Consider the following 16,518-nt stretch of genomic DNA (forward strand, 5'->3'; position numbering starts at 1 on the left):
ATATCCATCCAGAAAAGTTATGGTAACTCATTTAGGCATTTTAATGATCTTTGGACAGATGATTCTGAGGTAAAAATAAAGAGATGTGTTCAACCATACACTCCAATAGATTTTAGTTTCTAAAATATTTAAAAATATTAGAAAAGTTGAATAGTTCCCTTTAAATTAAATACACTATAGATGTCGATAAACTATAATTATACGTTGGTAACAATAACGTCGGTAATCTAAATCGTATATTTATAACGTTGGTAAAGTAGATTCATTTATTGTTTATGTAGTTCATATTTTGCCCACACCTACCGCTGAATGCACATCTGCCATTAAAGGTTGTTTGTCTCGCCTGGCTTTATGATTTACGCTGACAATGAAAACAAATGTAATTCTTGATTGATTTTAATGAAGAAGGTCTCATTTTAAAGAGGAAGGTTTAATCTAGGACATCACTTTTTCGAATTTTTGAAGAAGTTTCAGTTTCTTTGAAAAAAATCGTGTTAAAATATTTTGTTCTTTCGGGAATAATTTATGCATAAAGATAAAGCTTTTTCAAAAATTTGGGAAAGCTATGTCCTTGCTTAAACTTTCATCGTTAAAACGCGATTTTGGTCATTAAAAATCGATTAAAAATTATGGCTGGACTCGTTGATGGTGTAGATACTGTTTTTTCGTGAAAAGAAGATTCTTCGCGGAAAAAGAGAAGAATCTTATATTATATCTACTAATTTTCATATAAATACAAAAAATAATTGTATGATGTTTCTATGAATTTTCTGAACTATTTAAAATGCAAGAAGCATTTGTGATGTCCATACAGAGAAACCACATCAATTCATTCATGTATTTTAATAAGCTTTTCGAAGATGATTCCAATAAAAAGGTAAAAGATAAACATAAAGAAATACGTCTTCAGCCAATCATGTTAGAGGGTCTGAAAAAAATATTTATTTTCCGTCATATTCTATATATTAGAAATATAAAAATCTTATAAGAAACGTTTAGGAGAATAATTTTAATTTAATATTTCAATTTACTCATATATAAATATAAAATAAAAATGCCCATATTTAATATAAAGAAAAACGAAATTAATACTTTCAATAACTTTCCAATTCAAACAATTTTTTATATATAAGGAGTAGAGTAAATTAATATTCAAACAATTAACATAACAAAGATCGTAAAAAGGGAGAAATATAAAATAATTTCAATTGAAAATTTCCATACTTCAAAATATATATTCGGATTAAGGATTAAATATGACGATAACCGAGTCAGTTTTCATTTACGACGAATAAACAACGAAAGTTTATCTTTTTCAATAGTAATAGTTAGACATTAATATTTTAGATAATTTTTCAATAATTTAAACAATATTTAATGTAAAATAAAGAAATATTTGAACAATAGTATTTTAGTTTAACAATATAAACATTGTAGAGCGAAAAACATAAAATAATTTTAATTAAAAATTTCAATACTTTGAAATTTTGATTTCGAAATCCTTACCTACGTATGATGACAACAAAATAAAACCTGTAATTGACTTTAACAGTTATTCGATCAGTCTTTCCTTATATACAGGCGAGTGAACATCGATAGCTCTTCAGAATATATTTCTTGCAAGTGTTAAGAAAGAGTTAAAGAGAGTATATACATTTCATATATCATACTTTTCATCAATAATTTCTACAATTTATTTTATTTTAGATTTAAATATAAAACTGAGGATCCTTTGCTACGCGCGACGTCGACAAAAAAAGAACATATAGTTGATTTTAACAGTTATTGGATCAGTCTTGATTTGAACTTCAACGAGTACACATCACAGATCTCATCAAACATGTACTCTGTGAATAATAACGAAGAGTTAATGTAAGTACAATAATATATCACTCTTTCTTTCAATATTCTATACGATTTGTTTTATTTTAGAATTAAATTGTGAAATGGAGATACTCACCCTTCTGTACCACAACAAAGTCGGACCTTCGACCGACTTTGACAGTTACTGGTTCAGTCTTGCTTCGAATTTCGACGAGTAGACATCGCAGTTCTCGCAGTATGCATTCTCCGTAAGTAATAGAGAAGAGTTAATGTAGGTACATAATTGTATCTTTCATTCTTTTAATATTATATACGATTTGATTTGTTTTAGAATTAAATAGTGTAGTGGGAATACTCTCCCACCCGTGACGACAACGTAAACAGACTGACTTTGACAGTAAATGATGCAGACTTCTTTCGAATTTCGACAAGAACACAACGCAGTTGTCGCAGGACGCATTCTCCGCATGTACTAGATAAGAGTTAATGCAAGTACATATTTATATTGCACATGCTTTCATTATTCTATATGATTTACTATATTTTAGATGTAAATCCGAAGTGGGGATACTTGGCTTCGAGGGATGACAACAAAGTCGTGCCTTTGACCGACTTCTACCGTAACTAGTTCAGTTGTGCTTTGGACTTCGACGAGGGAACATATAAATTTTCACAGGATGCCACTCGAGCGAGTATTTAGGAATAGTTTACGCAAGTACAATATTTTATTACTCATATTTTCGAAATTCTATGCTTTCTCTTTTGCTTCAGACTTCGATTTCGCATTCTCGAAGGAATTTGATAATCGATCTCCACGATAGGACTTAGAAATATTCGCGGATGCCATTCGTGCAAGTATTAACGAAGAATTGATAGAAATATACAACAGTTTATTTGGTATTAGACTAAATCGGAAGTGGGGATAGTCGGCTTCGAGAGACGACAACAAAGTCGTGCCTTTGACCGACTTCTACCGTAACTAGTTCAGTTGTGCTTTGGACTTCGACGAGGGAACATATAAATTTTCGCAGGATGTCACTCGAGCGAGTATTTACGAATAGTTTACGCAAGTACAATATTATATTACTCATATTTTCGAAATTCTATGCTTTCTCTTTTGCTTCAGACTTCGATTTCGCATTCCCGAAGGAACTTGAAAATCGATCTCGACGATAGGACTTAGAAATATTCGCGGATGCCATTCGTGCAAGTATTAACGAAGAATTAATGGAAATATACAACAGTTTATTTGGTATTAGACTAAATCCGAAGTGGGGATAGTCGGCTTCGAGAGACGACAACAAAGTCGTGCCTTTGACCGACTTCTAGTTCAGTTGTGCTTTGGACTTCGACGAGGGAACATATAGATTTTCGCAGGTGTCACTCGAGCGAGTATTTACGAATAGTTTACGCAAGTACAATATTTTATTACTCATATTTTCGAAATTCTATGCTTTCTCTTTTGCTTCAGACTTCGATTTCGCATTCTCGAAGGAATTTGATAATCGATCTCCACGATAGGACTTAGAAATATTCGCGGATGCCATTCGTGCAAGTATTAACGAAGAATTGATAGAAATATACAACAGTTTATTTGGTATTAGACTAAATCGGAAGTGGGGATAGTCGGCTTCGAGAGACGACAACAAAGTCGTGCCTTTGACCGACTTCTACCGTAACTAGTTCAGTTGTGCTTTGGACTTCGACGAGGGAACATATAAATTTTCGCAGGTGTCACTCGAGCGAGTATTTACGAATAGTTTACGCAAGTACAATATTTTATTACTCATATTTTCAAAATTCTATGCTTTCTCTTTTGCTTCAGACTTCGATTTCGCATTCTCGAAGGAATTTGATAATCGATCTCCACGATAGGACTTAGAAATATTCGCGGATGCCATTCGTGCAAGTATTAACGAAGAATTAATGGAAGTATATAACAGTTTATTTGGTATTAGACCAAATCCGAAGTGGGGATAGTCGGCTTCGAGAGACGACAACAAAGTCGTGCCTTTGACCGACTTCTAGTTCAGTTGTGCTTTGGACTTCGACGAGGGAACATATAGATTTTCGCAGGTGTCACTCGAGCGAGTATTTACGAATAGTTTACGCAAGTACAATATTTTATTACTCATATTTTCGAAATTCTATGCTTTCTCTTTTGCTTCAGACTTCGATTTTGCATTCTCGAAGGAATTTGATAATCGATCTCCACGATAGGACTTAGAAATATTCGCGGATGCCATTCGTGCAAGTATTAACGAAGAATTAATGGAAATATACAACAGTTTATTTGGTATTAGACTAAATCGGAAGTGGGGATAGTCGGCTTCGAGAGACGACAACAAAGTCGTGCCTTTGACCGACTTCTACCGTAACTAGTTCAGTTGTGCTTTGGACTTCGACGAGGGAACATATAAATTTTCGCAGGTGTCACTCGAGCGAGTATTTACGAATAGTTTACGCAAGTACAATATTTTATTACTCATATTTTCAAAATTCTATGCTTTCTCTTTTGCTTCAGACTTCGATTTCGCATTCTCGAAGGAATTTGATAATCGATCTCCACGATAGGACTTAGAAATATTCGCGGATGCCATTCGTGCAAGTATTAACGAAGAATTAATGGAAGTATATAACAGTTTATTTGGTATTAGACCAAATCCGAAGTGGGGATAGTCGGCTTCGAGAGACGACAACAAAGTCGTGCCTTTGACCGACTTCTAGTTCAGTTGTGCTTTGGACTTCGACGAGGGAACATATAGATTTTCGCAGGTGTCACTCGAGCGAGTATTTACGAATAGTTTACGCAAGTACAATATTTTATTACTCATATTTTCGAAATTCTATGCTTTCTCTTTTGCTTCAGACTTCGATTTTGCATTCTCGAAGGAATTTGATAATCGATCTCCACGATAGGACTTAGAAATATTCGCGGATGCCATTCGTGCAAGTATTAACGAAGAATTAATGGAAATATACAACAGTTTATTTGGTATTAGACTAAATCCGAAGTGGGGATAGTCGGCTTCGAGAGACGACAACAAAGTCGTGCCTTTGACCGACTTCTAGTTCAGTTGTGCTTTGGACTTCGACGAGGGAACATATAGATTTTCGCAGGTGTCACTCGAGCGAGTATTTACGAATAGTTTACGCAAGTACAATATTTTATTACTCATATTTTCGAAATTCTATGCTTTCTCTTTTGCTTCAGACTTCGATTTCGCATTCTCGAAGGAATTTGATAATCGATCTCCACGATAGGACTTAGAAATATTCGCGGATGCCATTCGTGCAAGTATTAACGAAGAATTAATGGAAATATACAACAGTTTATTTGGTATTAGACTAAATCGGAAGTGGGGATAGTCGGCTTCGAGAGACGACAACAAAGTCGTGCCTTTGACCGACTTCTAGTTCAGTTGTGCTTTGGACTTCGACGAGGGAACATATAGATTTTCGCAGGTGTCACTCGAGCGAGTATTTACGAATAGTTTACGCAAGTACAATATTTTATTACTCATATTTTCGAAATTCTATGCTTTCTCTTTTGCTTCAGACTTCGATTTCGCATTCTCGAAGGAATTTGATAATCGATCTCCACGATAGGACTTAGAAATATTCGCGGATGCCATTCGTGCAAGTATTAACGAAGAATTAATGGAAATATACAACAGTTTATTTGGTATTAGACTAAATCCGAAGTGGGGATAGTCGGCTTCGAGAGACGACAACAAAGTCGTGCCTTTGACCGACTTCTAGTTCAGTTGTGCTTTGGACTTCGACGAGGGAACATAGAAATTTTCACAGGATGTCACTCGAGCGAGTATTTACGAATAGTTTACGCAAGTACAATATTATATTACTCATATTTTCGAAATTCTATGCTTTCTCTTTTGCTTCAGACTTCGATTTCGCACTCCCGGAGGACTTTGAAAATCTGTCTCCCGAGTGGACTTAGAAATTTTCGCATCTTTGCGGGACTTTGAAAATCTGTCTTCCGAGTGGACTTAGAAATTTTCGCATCTTTGCGGGACTTTGAAAATCTGTCTCCCGAGTGGACTTAGAAATTTTCGCATCTTTGCGGGACTTTGAAAATCTATCTCCACGAGTGGACTTAGAAATTTTCGCATCTTTGCGGGACTTTGAAAATCTGTCTCCCGAGTGGACTTAGAAATTTTCGCATCTTTGCGGGACTTTGAAAATCTGTCTCCCGAGTGGACTTAGAAATTTTCGCATCTTTGCGGGACTTTGAAAATCTGTCTCCCGAGTGGACTTAGAAATTTTCGCATCTTTGCGGGATTTTGAAAATCTGTCTCCCGAGTGGACTTAGAAATTTTCGCATCTTTGCGGGACTTTGAAAATCTATCTCCACGAGTGGACTTAGAAATTTTCGCATCTTTGCGGGACTTTGAAAATCTGTCTCCCGAGTGGACTTAGAAATTTTCGCATCTTTGCGGGACTTTGAAAATCTGTCTCCCGAGTGGACTTAGAAATTTTCGCATCTTTGCGGGACTTTGAAAATCTGTCTCCCGAGTGGACTTAGAAATTTTCGCATCTTTGCGGGATTTTGAAAATCTGTCTCCCGAGTGGACTTAGAAATTTTCGCATCTTTGCGGGACTTTGAAAATCTATCTCCACGAGTGGACTTAGAAATTTTCGCATCTTTGCGGGACTTTGAAAATCTGTCTCCCGAGTGGACTTAGAAATTTTCGCATCTTTGCGGGACTTTGAAAATCTGTCTCCCGAGTGGACTTAGAAATTTTCGCATCTTTGCGGGACTTTGAAAATCTATCTCCACGAGTGGACTTAGAAATTTTCGCATCTTTGCGGGACTTTGAAAATCTGTCTCCCGAGTGGACTTAGAAATTTTCGCATCTTTGCGGGACTTTGAAAATCTATCTCCACGAGTGGACTTAGAAATTTTCGCATCTTTGCGGGACTTTGAAAATCTATCTCCACGAGTGGACTTAGAAATTTTCGCATCTTTGCGGGATTTTGAAAATCTGTCTCCCGAGTGGACTTAGAAATTTTCGCATCTTTGCGGGACTTTGAAAATCTATCTCCACGAGTGGACTTAGAAATTTTCGCACCTTTGGGGGACTTTGAAAATCTATCTCCACGAGTTGACTTAGAAATTTTCGCATCTTTGCGGGACTTTGAAAATCTATCTCCCGAGTGGACTTAGAAATTTCTACACTCCTGGAGGACTTTGAAGATCTATCTCCCGAGTGGACTTAGAAATTTTCGCATCTTTGCGGGACTTTGAAAATCTATCTCCACGAGTGGACTTAGAAATTTTCGCATCTTTGCGGGATTTTGAAAATCTGTCTCCCGAGTGGACTTAGAAATTTTCGCATCTTTGCGGGACTTTGAAAATCTATCTCCACGAGTGGACTTAGAAATTTTCGCACCTTTGGGGGACTTTGAAAATCTATCTCCACGAGTTGACTTAGAAATTTTCGCATCTTTGCGGGACTTTGAAAATCTATCTCCCGAGTGGACTTAGAAATTTCTACACTCCTGGAGGACTTTGAAGATCTATCTCCCGAGTGGACTTAGAAATTTTCGCGGATGCCACTCGAGCGGGTATTAAGGATGAGTATACGCAAGTACCATGTTATATTACTCATATTTTCAAAACTTTGTACTTTCTTTTTTTGTTACAGACCGATTTCGCTCTTTCCAGGGATTTTGAAAATCTATCTTCACGAGTGGACTTAGAAATTTTCGCAGATGTCATTCGAATATGTATTAACGAAGACTTAAAGTAAGTATATTTCTCTATCACATATTTCTTTAATGATTTATCCAGTTTTCATTATAACAGTGATACTTATCATTTCGTTTGTATTTTTGTTTCAGGACCTCATTGCAATCGAGCGCGTAGCAATGAAGTAATCGTGGATGTGTATCGCTAAAATAAAAATATTTCGCGAAGTAGAAGCAGTGTTTGTTCGTTCGCGTTTCGCGATTTAAACTATAAGTGTTTTTGCATAGACTGCGTGCAATGCAGTCCTTAGAGTCAGTGTTTGTTCGTAAAGTATTTAATATTTTTAACAGTCGCGCAGACTGTACTTATAAAAGATAATAGAGTTTCGCGAAATAAATTCAGTGTCCGTTCGTTAATAAATAACTACCGCGAATTAGAGTCAGTGCATCACTGAAGAGGATCTCGACCAACTTCGATGTCGACCTACCTCATTTTCAACCAACTACAAATCATCCACCCTCAATTTCGACCTAAATCGCGGTCCAGTGTTTTGGAGCCATCGCAGAACTTCTTAAGTAGTAAGTTAATTTTTTAGTCCCTCCAATCACTCTATCATGTCGAGGACGAAAGGTCCGAATCGGCACGGGTGATTGGTTGTAATTAATTAGTAGAAGAGCATTGAGTGACCACGAATAAATTTCTTCGGAGATTTATTCATGAATGGTTTGTTATTTTTTGATTTATTTATTAGATCAGGATAGAGTCTTCTTGTTTAAACGCGTTAATTATAATTATTTGAAATGTTGAATATTTAAATGCATTTTTAAATAATTTTCTCTCGCAAAAATAGTAAAGAATCGCGATATTCGCGATTTTTAATAATGAATAAGCAAGAAGACATTCGCGATGGATAGTCTCTGAATTACAAGCGAAATTTTATATTTTATTTTCCAATAGTTAGAATAATTGCTTGTAAGAAGGAGCGTCCAATGATTTTTCATTACATTGTTATATAAAGATTCATCAATTTTATTAATAAAAGAAAAGTCTCAATAGAGTCATTGCTTTTGAAAGAATAAAGTAGAGTAGAGTCGTTGATAAAAGATAAAGAGACTTGTAGAATCACAACGCGTAGAACATAGAATAAGTTAATCAATTTTTAGCTTAGGATTTTCAGCAATTAATATATTACTTCTCGTTTCTCTTCCGATGCTCGCTCGATTTTTCGTTTCAGGTTTGGTTTAGAGTTATGTTAGATTTGTTAGTTTTCTTCCATGTCTGAGAATAAGGGTCGGTTTTAGTTCTTTGGTATTGACGATAGTTATCGAATTTGTTCTGTAGTTGTGATTAGGGCACGAAGCAAAGAAGAGGCTATATGCCGAAGTGGCCCCCACAAATTGTGGCTCAAGAGGGCAACTATTAAACTATTGAGTTATTTTCGAAGGTTCCACAGAACTCTTCGAAAATGGCTCTTAGTTATATTTTAATTTTACCATGTTGTCACTCAAAATGCTCTTATATAGTAGTAATGTAGATTTGAGAAACGACATAACATTCCGTCCTCTATTCTACTTTGCCACGCGTACGCGAATAGAATTTTTACAATATTTTATGTATTTTTATTATTAAAGTCGCGTTTTTCTTTTTCAATTTTTAATTAAAATCATAATTTTATTTTAATTTTATTTTCAATATTTCAATTTTAAAATCAAGTCTTTCATTAAAATAGAGTTATAAATTTTTCACTTTTCATTTTTTTTTTAAAGTTCGATTAAACGCATAATTTTACTTTTATAAAATCAAGTTTTATTTGTTTGAAATATAAATTAGATTACGCCGGTAATGTGTATTTTAGAGTCACCGTCATTCGGACACTCACGTGAGTGTTATCGCGCGATTAAAAGTCCTACCGGGGACTCCGTTTTATTGAATGGTGCTTATTTGATCACGCCGTTTTCGCGAATTTTACAGTAGAGTTACCCTTAGCTCATGGGTCCTCGGATGCAGCAACCTCCTTGCAGCCTGAACTGAGTCAGAAGAACTCGAGATAGAAATCTAAATATAATTATATATCTCAAGTAGTAACGGGCGAATCGCTGCATATTACAACGTTTCTCCAAGGTCTCTTTCCTGTCTCTAAAGTCTCGGGTGGGACCCTTGGGAGGGGCCCTCGGGTGAGGGCCTTTGGCGGGTTTGGTTCTTTCACTAGGGAAAAGTCAAACTCAATTCTGGTACTCTGATTTTCCTCGAGTGAAACGATCTTCCAGATGCACATCAATCGTTCAGAATTCTATTTTTCTCACTCGCACTTACGCAAATACTCTTTTTCACTTCTTCTCTTCTTCTTTTCTTTTCTTTTCCTCTTTTCTATTTATCTTTTTCTAATCATTTTTTAACTCTTTTTCTGTTTCAGGTTAGATCATCGCGGGATCGATCATCCAGGGATCGATCATCATGAAATTAAATTTTTACAGGAAAGTGTTTTAATTAAATGTCTTTTTACATATAATTTTTACTTATATTTTATTTTTCTAATCTTTTTAATTTTTGCTTTTATATTTAATTTTTGTTAAATTTTTAATTTTTGCTTTTATATTTAGTTTATGTTACCTGTTTAATTTTTGCTTTTATATTTAATTTTTGTTATTTCTAATTTTTGCTTTTATGTTCATCTCTTGTTTTATTCTTTGTCTGTTTCAGGTTAGGTAATCGAGGGACTCATCATCGTGGGATTTTTACACGGAAGTTAATGGAACCTCTCTGCATATAATTTTTGTTATATGCAGGGAGGGTATGTCTCCTTGCTTCCGTACGCGAATGATAGGGAAAACACTCACGCGCGTGACGGCCGGCACGCGCGTGGGTGTTCGCGAACGCGAGATTAAGTCCTACCGAGGACTTCGTTTTGTTCTTTGAAACATCGAAAGATAGACACGACCGGTCGTGTCTCGAGATGTCTGAAGCCGACGGTGTGGACGGTGGAGCAATCTGTAAGCGGGGTTTTATACATCTCCAGTTTGCTGCGAAGCTCGAAGCTCCCGAAGCGGAAAGGCATCTCGAACGCGAATTTTAGAGTAGAGTCCCCGTTAGCCCGTGGGTCTCCAGATGCAGCAACCTCCAAGCGGTGGGACCTGGGTCGGTAATACTTGCGAAATATTGAAAACTATATCTAAATTATATCTAAAATCTATAACTAAATTATATATATAACTATATAGCGCAAGTATTACCGGGCGAATGGCTGCATATTATAGTTTAAACGATTATTTTAAATTGTCGATTAAATTGTTGATTCATTACTCTGTCTTCTGTCGGGTGGGACCCTTGGGAGGGGCCCTCGGGTGAGGGCCTTTGGCGGGTTTGGTTCTTTCACTAGGGAAAAGTCAAACTCAATTCTGGTACTCTGATTTTCCTCGAGTGGAACGATCTGCGAAATGCACATCAATCGTTCGGAATTCTCTCTGTAATAGTACTTGTAATATATTTAGATACAGTATGGTACAAGTACTACCGGGCAAATAACTACTTATCATAGTTAAATTCCAAAATCTTTTCATTCTAGTTGTAACTAAATATTTTTACTATTCCTGTTAATACTATGATTTACAATAGATAAACCGACGAAATATAAAAATTCTAAAATAATTTCTTAAGGAAATTCACAGAAAATTATAATATCTTTATTATTCCTATATATACTTATTTGTATTCATTTATTATCTTTTATTCTCATTTACTTTATCAGTTTAAATTACTTTATAAAATTACTGTACTAGAATTTGAAACATTAATTCATTTCGACACTATCGTAAAATAAATGCATACTGTTCGCTGAAATGTTTGAGTTTGAATTCACTAATATTTTCTATCCTAATTCATTTAATCCGCTTATTAATATGTCAAGTATCACCTACATAAGCTTATAGATTTACGTAATAAATTGATAGATACATGGTGACAAGTGTTTCCCACTCTCACTTGTAGTTCATATTTTGTCCATACTCTCACGAATTCACATTCGAGCCAAATGTAATGAGCAGTCTTAAATATTGCGCCCTCTAGTAGGTATTACGTGTGTTAATGTTACTTGTATGCGCTATCTGTTGGGGTAAAATATTATTATTTTCTGATGAGTGATTGTTCTGTATTACCATATTTATTTGTAGATAACTTTTCAATATTGCAAACTACTATATCAACGAAGTGTGAATCATGGTCTAAAGTAGGAACTTGAATTCTTACCTACCATACACAAGGAAATCATATTACAGTTGGGTGGTAGGTGCGACAATTCGCATCGCGTTCTATAAAGATTAAAAAATGTATTATACAAGTTGGAATTTTGCGAGTGTGTGACATGTCAAGCCCAAGAAATATGTTTATTTAAGTATGATCATCTTAATAATGTGGAAGTAAGCTTAGCTGGCCATATTTTTAAGGTTATAAAAAGTACGCTCCTCTTTCGATTTTTCAACGATTCGTGTGATATGAAAACAATGGTTTCGCTAACAAGAATTACGTTCGTCGCAGCTTTTTACGGTATATTGTTGTTAATTTATTTAAATAATTTTATTGCCTTCTTTTACTCCAATTTTATTATTTCCAAAACTACATGTTATTCGATTAATATTGCTGTAGAAATAACCTCCAATACTACCGATCGATAATTTACTGTATGCCTGAACTTCCTTTAACACGATTTACATTCTTAACTCTAACAGTATTAAAAGATACTATTTTCTACTTTATGTTCGTTAACTTTTATATACATATAAAATTGTATTTTTTTAAATGTTTTAATATGTTTAATAATTAATTCAATGTAAAGAAATAGAATATTCATTCATCCACATATTTTCTTATTGAAACACAATTTAGCTTTTTCAGCAATTTTTATGCATACCACAGCATCTCGTGTCCTAGAATTAACTGACAGGTAAAAATATTTATATCATGTATAATTTGTTTAAATTAATATTATCCATATATGAATCTTTTTTGTAGATTTTTGGAAATTAATAAAGAAGGACAATGGCTTGTAATGGTAAATAAAAAGAATATATAAAGAATATATTGATGTTACACACAATTGTTATAATTTTATATAATAAATTATATAAAATTTCTTGTAGATGTATGCACCATGGTGTGCATATTGCAGAAGGTTAGAACCAATTTGGTCTCATGTAGCGCAACATCTTTATGCTACATCCATACGTGTAGGACGCATTGATTGTACAAGATTTACAAATATTGCGCATGAGTTTAAGATTAAAGGTTTTCCTACAATATTATTGTATGTATATGGATATATATTTTATAATATTTTAAAAACAGTTTTAAAAAGATTTCAAAATATAGTATTATATTATTTTTCGGTAGTTTAAAAGAAGATAATGAATTTATATATCATGGAGATAGAACAAGAGATGAGATAGTTAAATTTGCTTTGAGATTAAGTGGTCCTCCTGTACAAGAAATCACTAAGAGCGAAAGCTTTGATACCATTAAGAAAGAGCGGGATCTTTACTTTTTATATGTTGGAGATAGATCAGGACCATTATGGGTAAAAAATTATTTTTTGATTTATTTTTACATTTGATTCTATTTTTGAATTGTATTAAAATTTATATTTATAGGAGTTATATCACAAGACTGCAGATGTGTTTCAACCATATGCATTTTTTTACCAATCTTATCCAGATGTTGTTGACAGTCATGCACCTGTGGAAACTACTCCAGCATTATTTGTATATAAAGAAAATTTGCATTATAATTTTACTGGTAGATAACATAATTTTTAATATATTTTTTCAAAATGAAAAATCATGAATTACTATGTTGTATGATACTTGATTTTAGGTTATAATACGGCCGATATAGAGAAGTTAAATGAAACTTTATATAAATGGATTAATGCAGAACGTTTCCCAACGTTCCCAAAAGTAACAAGAGGAAACATTAATCAACTTTTTTTGACGAATAAAAATTTGGTGTTAGCAGTTGTAGAAGAGAATCAATTGGAAGAAGTATCACCTCATATGATAGAATTTAGAGACATGGTTGAGTCTGTAATTAAGAAAAAACGAGAGAAGTATCATGAGTATGTTATCATTTAATGTAAGAATTGTTATATAATTATTATTAAATTGTTTATTCAAATTATTCTAATATTACCTTTATATATATGTTATACAGCCATTTTCAATTTGGTTGGATAGCTAGTCCTGATCTAGTCAACAGTATAGCTATGATGGTTCTGCCATTGCCAAGCCTAATCGTAATTAACACAACTACGAATCATCACCATATTCCAGAGGATGAAACAGAAAAGTTGACACCTCATGTGATAGAATTGTTCCTAGAGCAAATTCGTAATGAAAGTGCTCCGGTATTACGAATAAAATTTATTTTTTTCTTTTATTTTATATAATACAAACTTATGCGAAATATTTTTAGCAATATGGCGGAAATAGTTTATTAGTACGCATCTATAGATCATGGTTTGAGTTGAAAACAACACTTACAGCAATGTGGATGGGCAATCCTATTTTAACCATGGTATTATTTGGATTGCCAGCTGGTTTTCTTTCATTAATTTGTTATGGTATTTGTTGTCCAGATATTTTAGATGCAGATGACGAAGAAGAAGGTAAATGAGTTTTGCAACAAATTCAATTTTTTTTTATAATATTAACTTTAATTTAATTAATATTATGTTGTAGATCGTTCAGAAGCAAGTCATATGAAAAAAGATTAAAAATTATCAGAAATATGTGTCCTATAAATAAAATAATAAAATCATTATTATATAATGTAAATATACATATAGAGTTCTGCAGTCTCTGAAATTAAATAGGTAATAATAATAATAATAATCAAGTATATTTTATAATCAATTTATGAATTAATTCTTTATTATTTTTTATATTACTGAATTTTTTATTTGTATAAATCTAGGTTTTATCCTAATTACTTTGATTGGCAGAAATCAAGAAGACATAAGATATTTTACAATATTTTAGCATTTCATTGTGGCTTCATCTTCAAATATGTCTAATGATAATTGGAAGGTACTTACATAATTACAATTTCATCTTGGCCAAATAGAACATACATAAGACAATACAAAAAGTAAGTCTAAGTTTCATCCAAGTCTTTTGAAAGTGATTTGTGTGATCTATATGTTTAAATTATTTATTAAAAATATTCGTGTGAGGTATAAGAATTACACTTTATATATATATATATATATGTATCTGCATTTAAAATCAAAGATAGACTTTTATATATGTCAAATGTTCGGCATACATTTAAGGTACTATTAAAATAATCATGTAAACGTTTTATATAATTAATTTAAATCATAAAGAAAAAATTTTTTTAGAAATGAAGTACAAATTATACGTTATATGTATTTTAGGTGTATATTATACTTACCTACATCGAATAAAATTAATTATAATTTCATGTATATTTTTATGACTGTACTAAAATTATAGTTAAATTTTATGGTCTTCTTGAAATTACAAAACTCTAAGAATATCATATACTTTTTGTATAAATGTTTGAGTAGATGTATATATTAATATATATATACATACACACACACACACACACATAATGTATGTATGTATGTATGTATATATGTACATATATGATGAATGATTCATTTTATTTATTTTTATACATAGCATAAAAAATAAAAATATGGAGTTAATTAAGTATAAATATGCAATCTGAAACGTCATTTATCTAATAGTAAAAGAAAATCATTAAGATAACACAAATATTATCACCTATGAAGGCTATAAATCATCATCATCCGAATCTAAAGCTGCTCTTCGTCTGTCAAACTGGAAGAGAGATTTGCATTATTAATTTATTATTATAAACTGATTAAAATCTTTTGGAAGTATGTTAAAAGGCAGTACGTACTTTAACTACTGTTCTTCTTTGTGTTTGCTGATTTATACTTTCTAATAGACTGATCAGTTCTTTTTCTCCTAATTTGTTAGGTAATTGTCCACGTTGTGCCATGTTTAAAATCATTTCCTCTACCATTTTTCCTTTTTCTGGTTTTCCAAGGCAAAGTGTGTTCACTAATTTGTAAAAAAAAAAGGTATGTCATTATAAATTTACTTTTTTTTCTTTTTCGTTCTATTTTAAACTATTCAGAATATAAAATTCTTACGTCTTGCTCTAGCTGCCTGATCCAGTACTTGCGTAAGAAGAGAATTACGCATATCTTCCATTTGCAGTCTCTTTTCTTCCATTGCTTGTTTATTATCCACATTTCCACCCTTAAAGATAAGTACATGCAGTGTTTCAATAATTATTCATACTAATCTGCTTTATGTATATGTATATCTTCTGTGTTTAGTATATTTTTTATATAGGTTAATGTCATTGAAAGTTAACCTTCAAAACTCACATTTTCAGTTAGAATTGTATTTACCATTTTTTTAATAGATTAAAAGATATTCAATTATTTTACTTTTTAGTTTTCATTAATTTAAAAATTTTATTTTGAGAAATAATAAGGTCTATATATCCTTTTTAGAAAATTACCTTATATTGAGATTGTAATTGAGCTAATCGTTGTTGGCGTATTGCTTCTAATTCTGGGTCCGACATTTTTCTTATTTTTTTATAATACTTTTTAAATCTTTACAGAATTATTTAAATTTAATGTACGAAATATAAAATAATCCACAATATTTAACTATGCGTTGAGCCGAGAGTTAGGATTGTCTTACGAATAATCACGAATGTTACCGAATATAGTCAAATCGATTAAATATAGAGCATACTTCACATCACTAAATTAAAACAGATATATTTGTCTTCATTTAATCGATTGTTAGAAATCGATTAATTCGATTAATCGATTAGTATCGTTTTATATTATAAATTTAAAAACATCAAAATAAATTAAATCTCATTTGTTTTTATCGAAGGTTTACAGTTTTAACAAAATT

General features: G+C 32.7%; 2 protein-coding genes and 1 long non-coding RNA gene across 10 annotated transcripts; 2 read left to right on the top strand and 1 right to left on the bottom strand.

Annotated features, from left to right (window-relative positions):
- Positions 1–3,003: 3,003 nt before the first annotated feature.
- Positions 3,004–8,323, top strand: LOC127068638 (uncharacterized). 5 transcript variants are annotated; one of them, XR_007783071.1, is made up of 4 exons: positions 3,004–3,216; positions 5,039–5,289; positions 5,384–7,594; positions 7,690–8,323. It is a non-coding gene; the product is annotated as an uncharacterized LOC127068638 (long non-coding RNA). The 5 variants fall into 5 exon arrangements; XR_007783068.1 differs by having other exon boundaries at positions 3,004–3,201; XR_007783069.1 differs by lacking the exon at positions 3,004–3,216 and adding an exon at positions 3,798–3,900.
- Positions 8,324–11,783: 3,460 nt separating this feature from the next.
- LOC127068641 (protein disulfide-isomerase TMX3) lies at positions 11,784–15,007 on the top strand. Of its 4 annotated transcripts, none has more exons than XM_051005025.1 (11): positions 11,784–12,076; positions 12,425–12,473; positions 12,542–12,581; positions 12,670–12,833; positions 12,920–13,103; positions 13,177–13,321; positions 13,400–13,640; positions 13,736–13,928; positions 13,997–14,189; positions 14,263–14,396; positions 14,498–15,007. In XM_051005025.1, the coding sequence occupies exons 1-10, from the start codon at positions 12,025–12,027 to the stop codon at positions 14,295–14,297; spliced, it is 1,296 nt and encodes a 431-aa protein (XP_050860982.1). In that variant the 5' UTR covers positions 11,784–12,024; the 3' UTR covers positions 14,298–14,396; positions 14,498–15,007. The 4 variants fall into 4 exon arrangements, with proteins under 4 accessions (XP_050860982.1, XP_050860979.1, XP_050860980.1 ...); XM_051005022.1 differs by having other exon boundaries at positions 11,785–12,076; positions 12,416–12,473; XM_051005023.1 differs by having other exon boundaries at positions 11,785–12,076; positions 12,416–12,473; positions 14,526–15,007.
- Positions 15,008–15,195: 188 nt separating this feature from the next.
- On the bottom strand, positions 15,196–16,326 carry LOC127068644 (programmed cell death protein 5). The gene is made up of 4 exons (XM_051005030.1): positions 16,109–16,326; positions 15,732–15,840; positions 15,476–15,639; positions 15,196–15,393 (listed from the first exon to the last, which is right to left on the bottom strand). Exons 1-4 carry the CDS (start codon positions 16,172–16,174, stop codon positions 15,346–15,348), a joined length of 387 nt encoding a protein of 128 aa, XP_050860987.1. The 5' UTR covers positions 16,175–16,326; the 3' UTR covers positions 15,196–15,345.
- Between the last annotated feature and the right edge of the window lie 192 nt (positions 16,327–16,518).

The sequence above is a fragment of the Vespula vulgaris genome, chromosome 13 (genome assembly GCF_905475345.1).
Source record: "Vespula vulgaris chromosome 13, iyVesVulg1.1, whole genome shotgun sequence".
Lineage (NCBI taxonomy): Eukaryota > Metazoa > Arthropoda > Insecta > Hymenoptera > Vespidae > Vespula > Vespula vulgaris.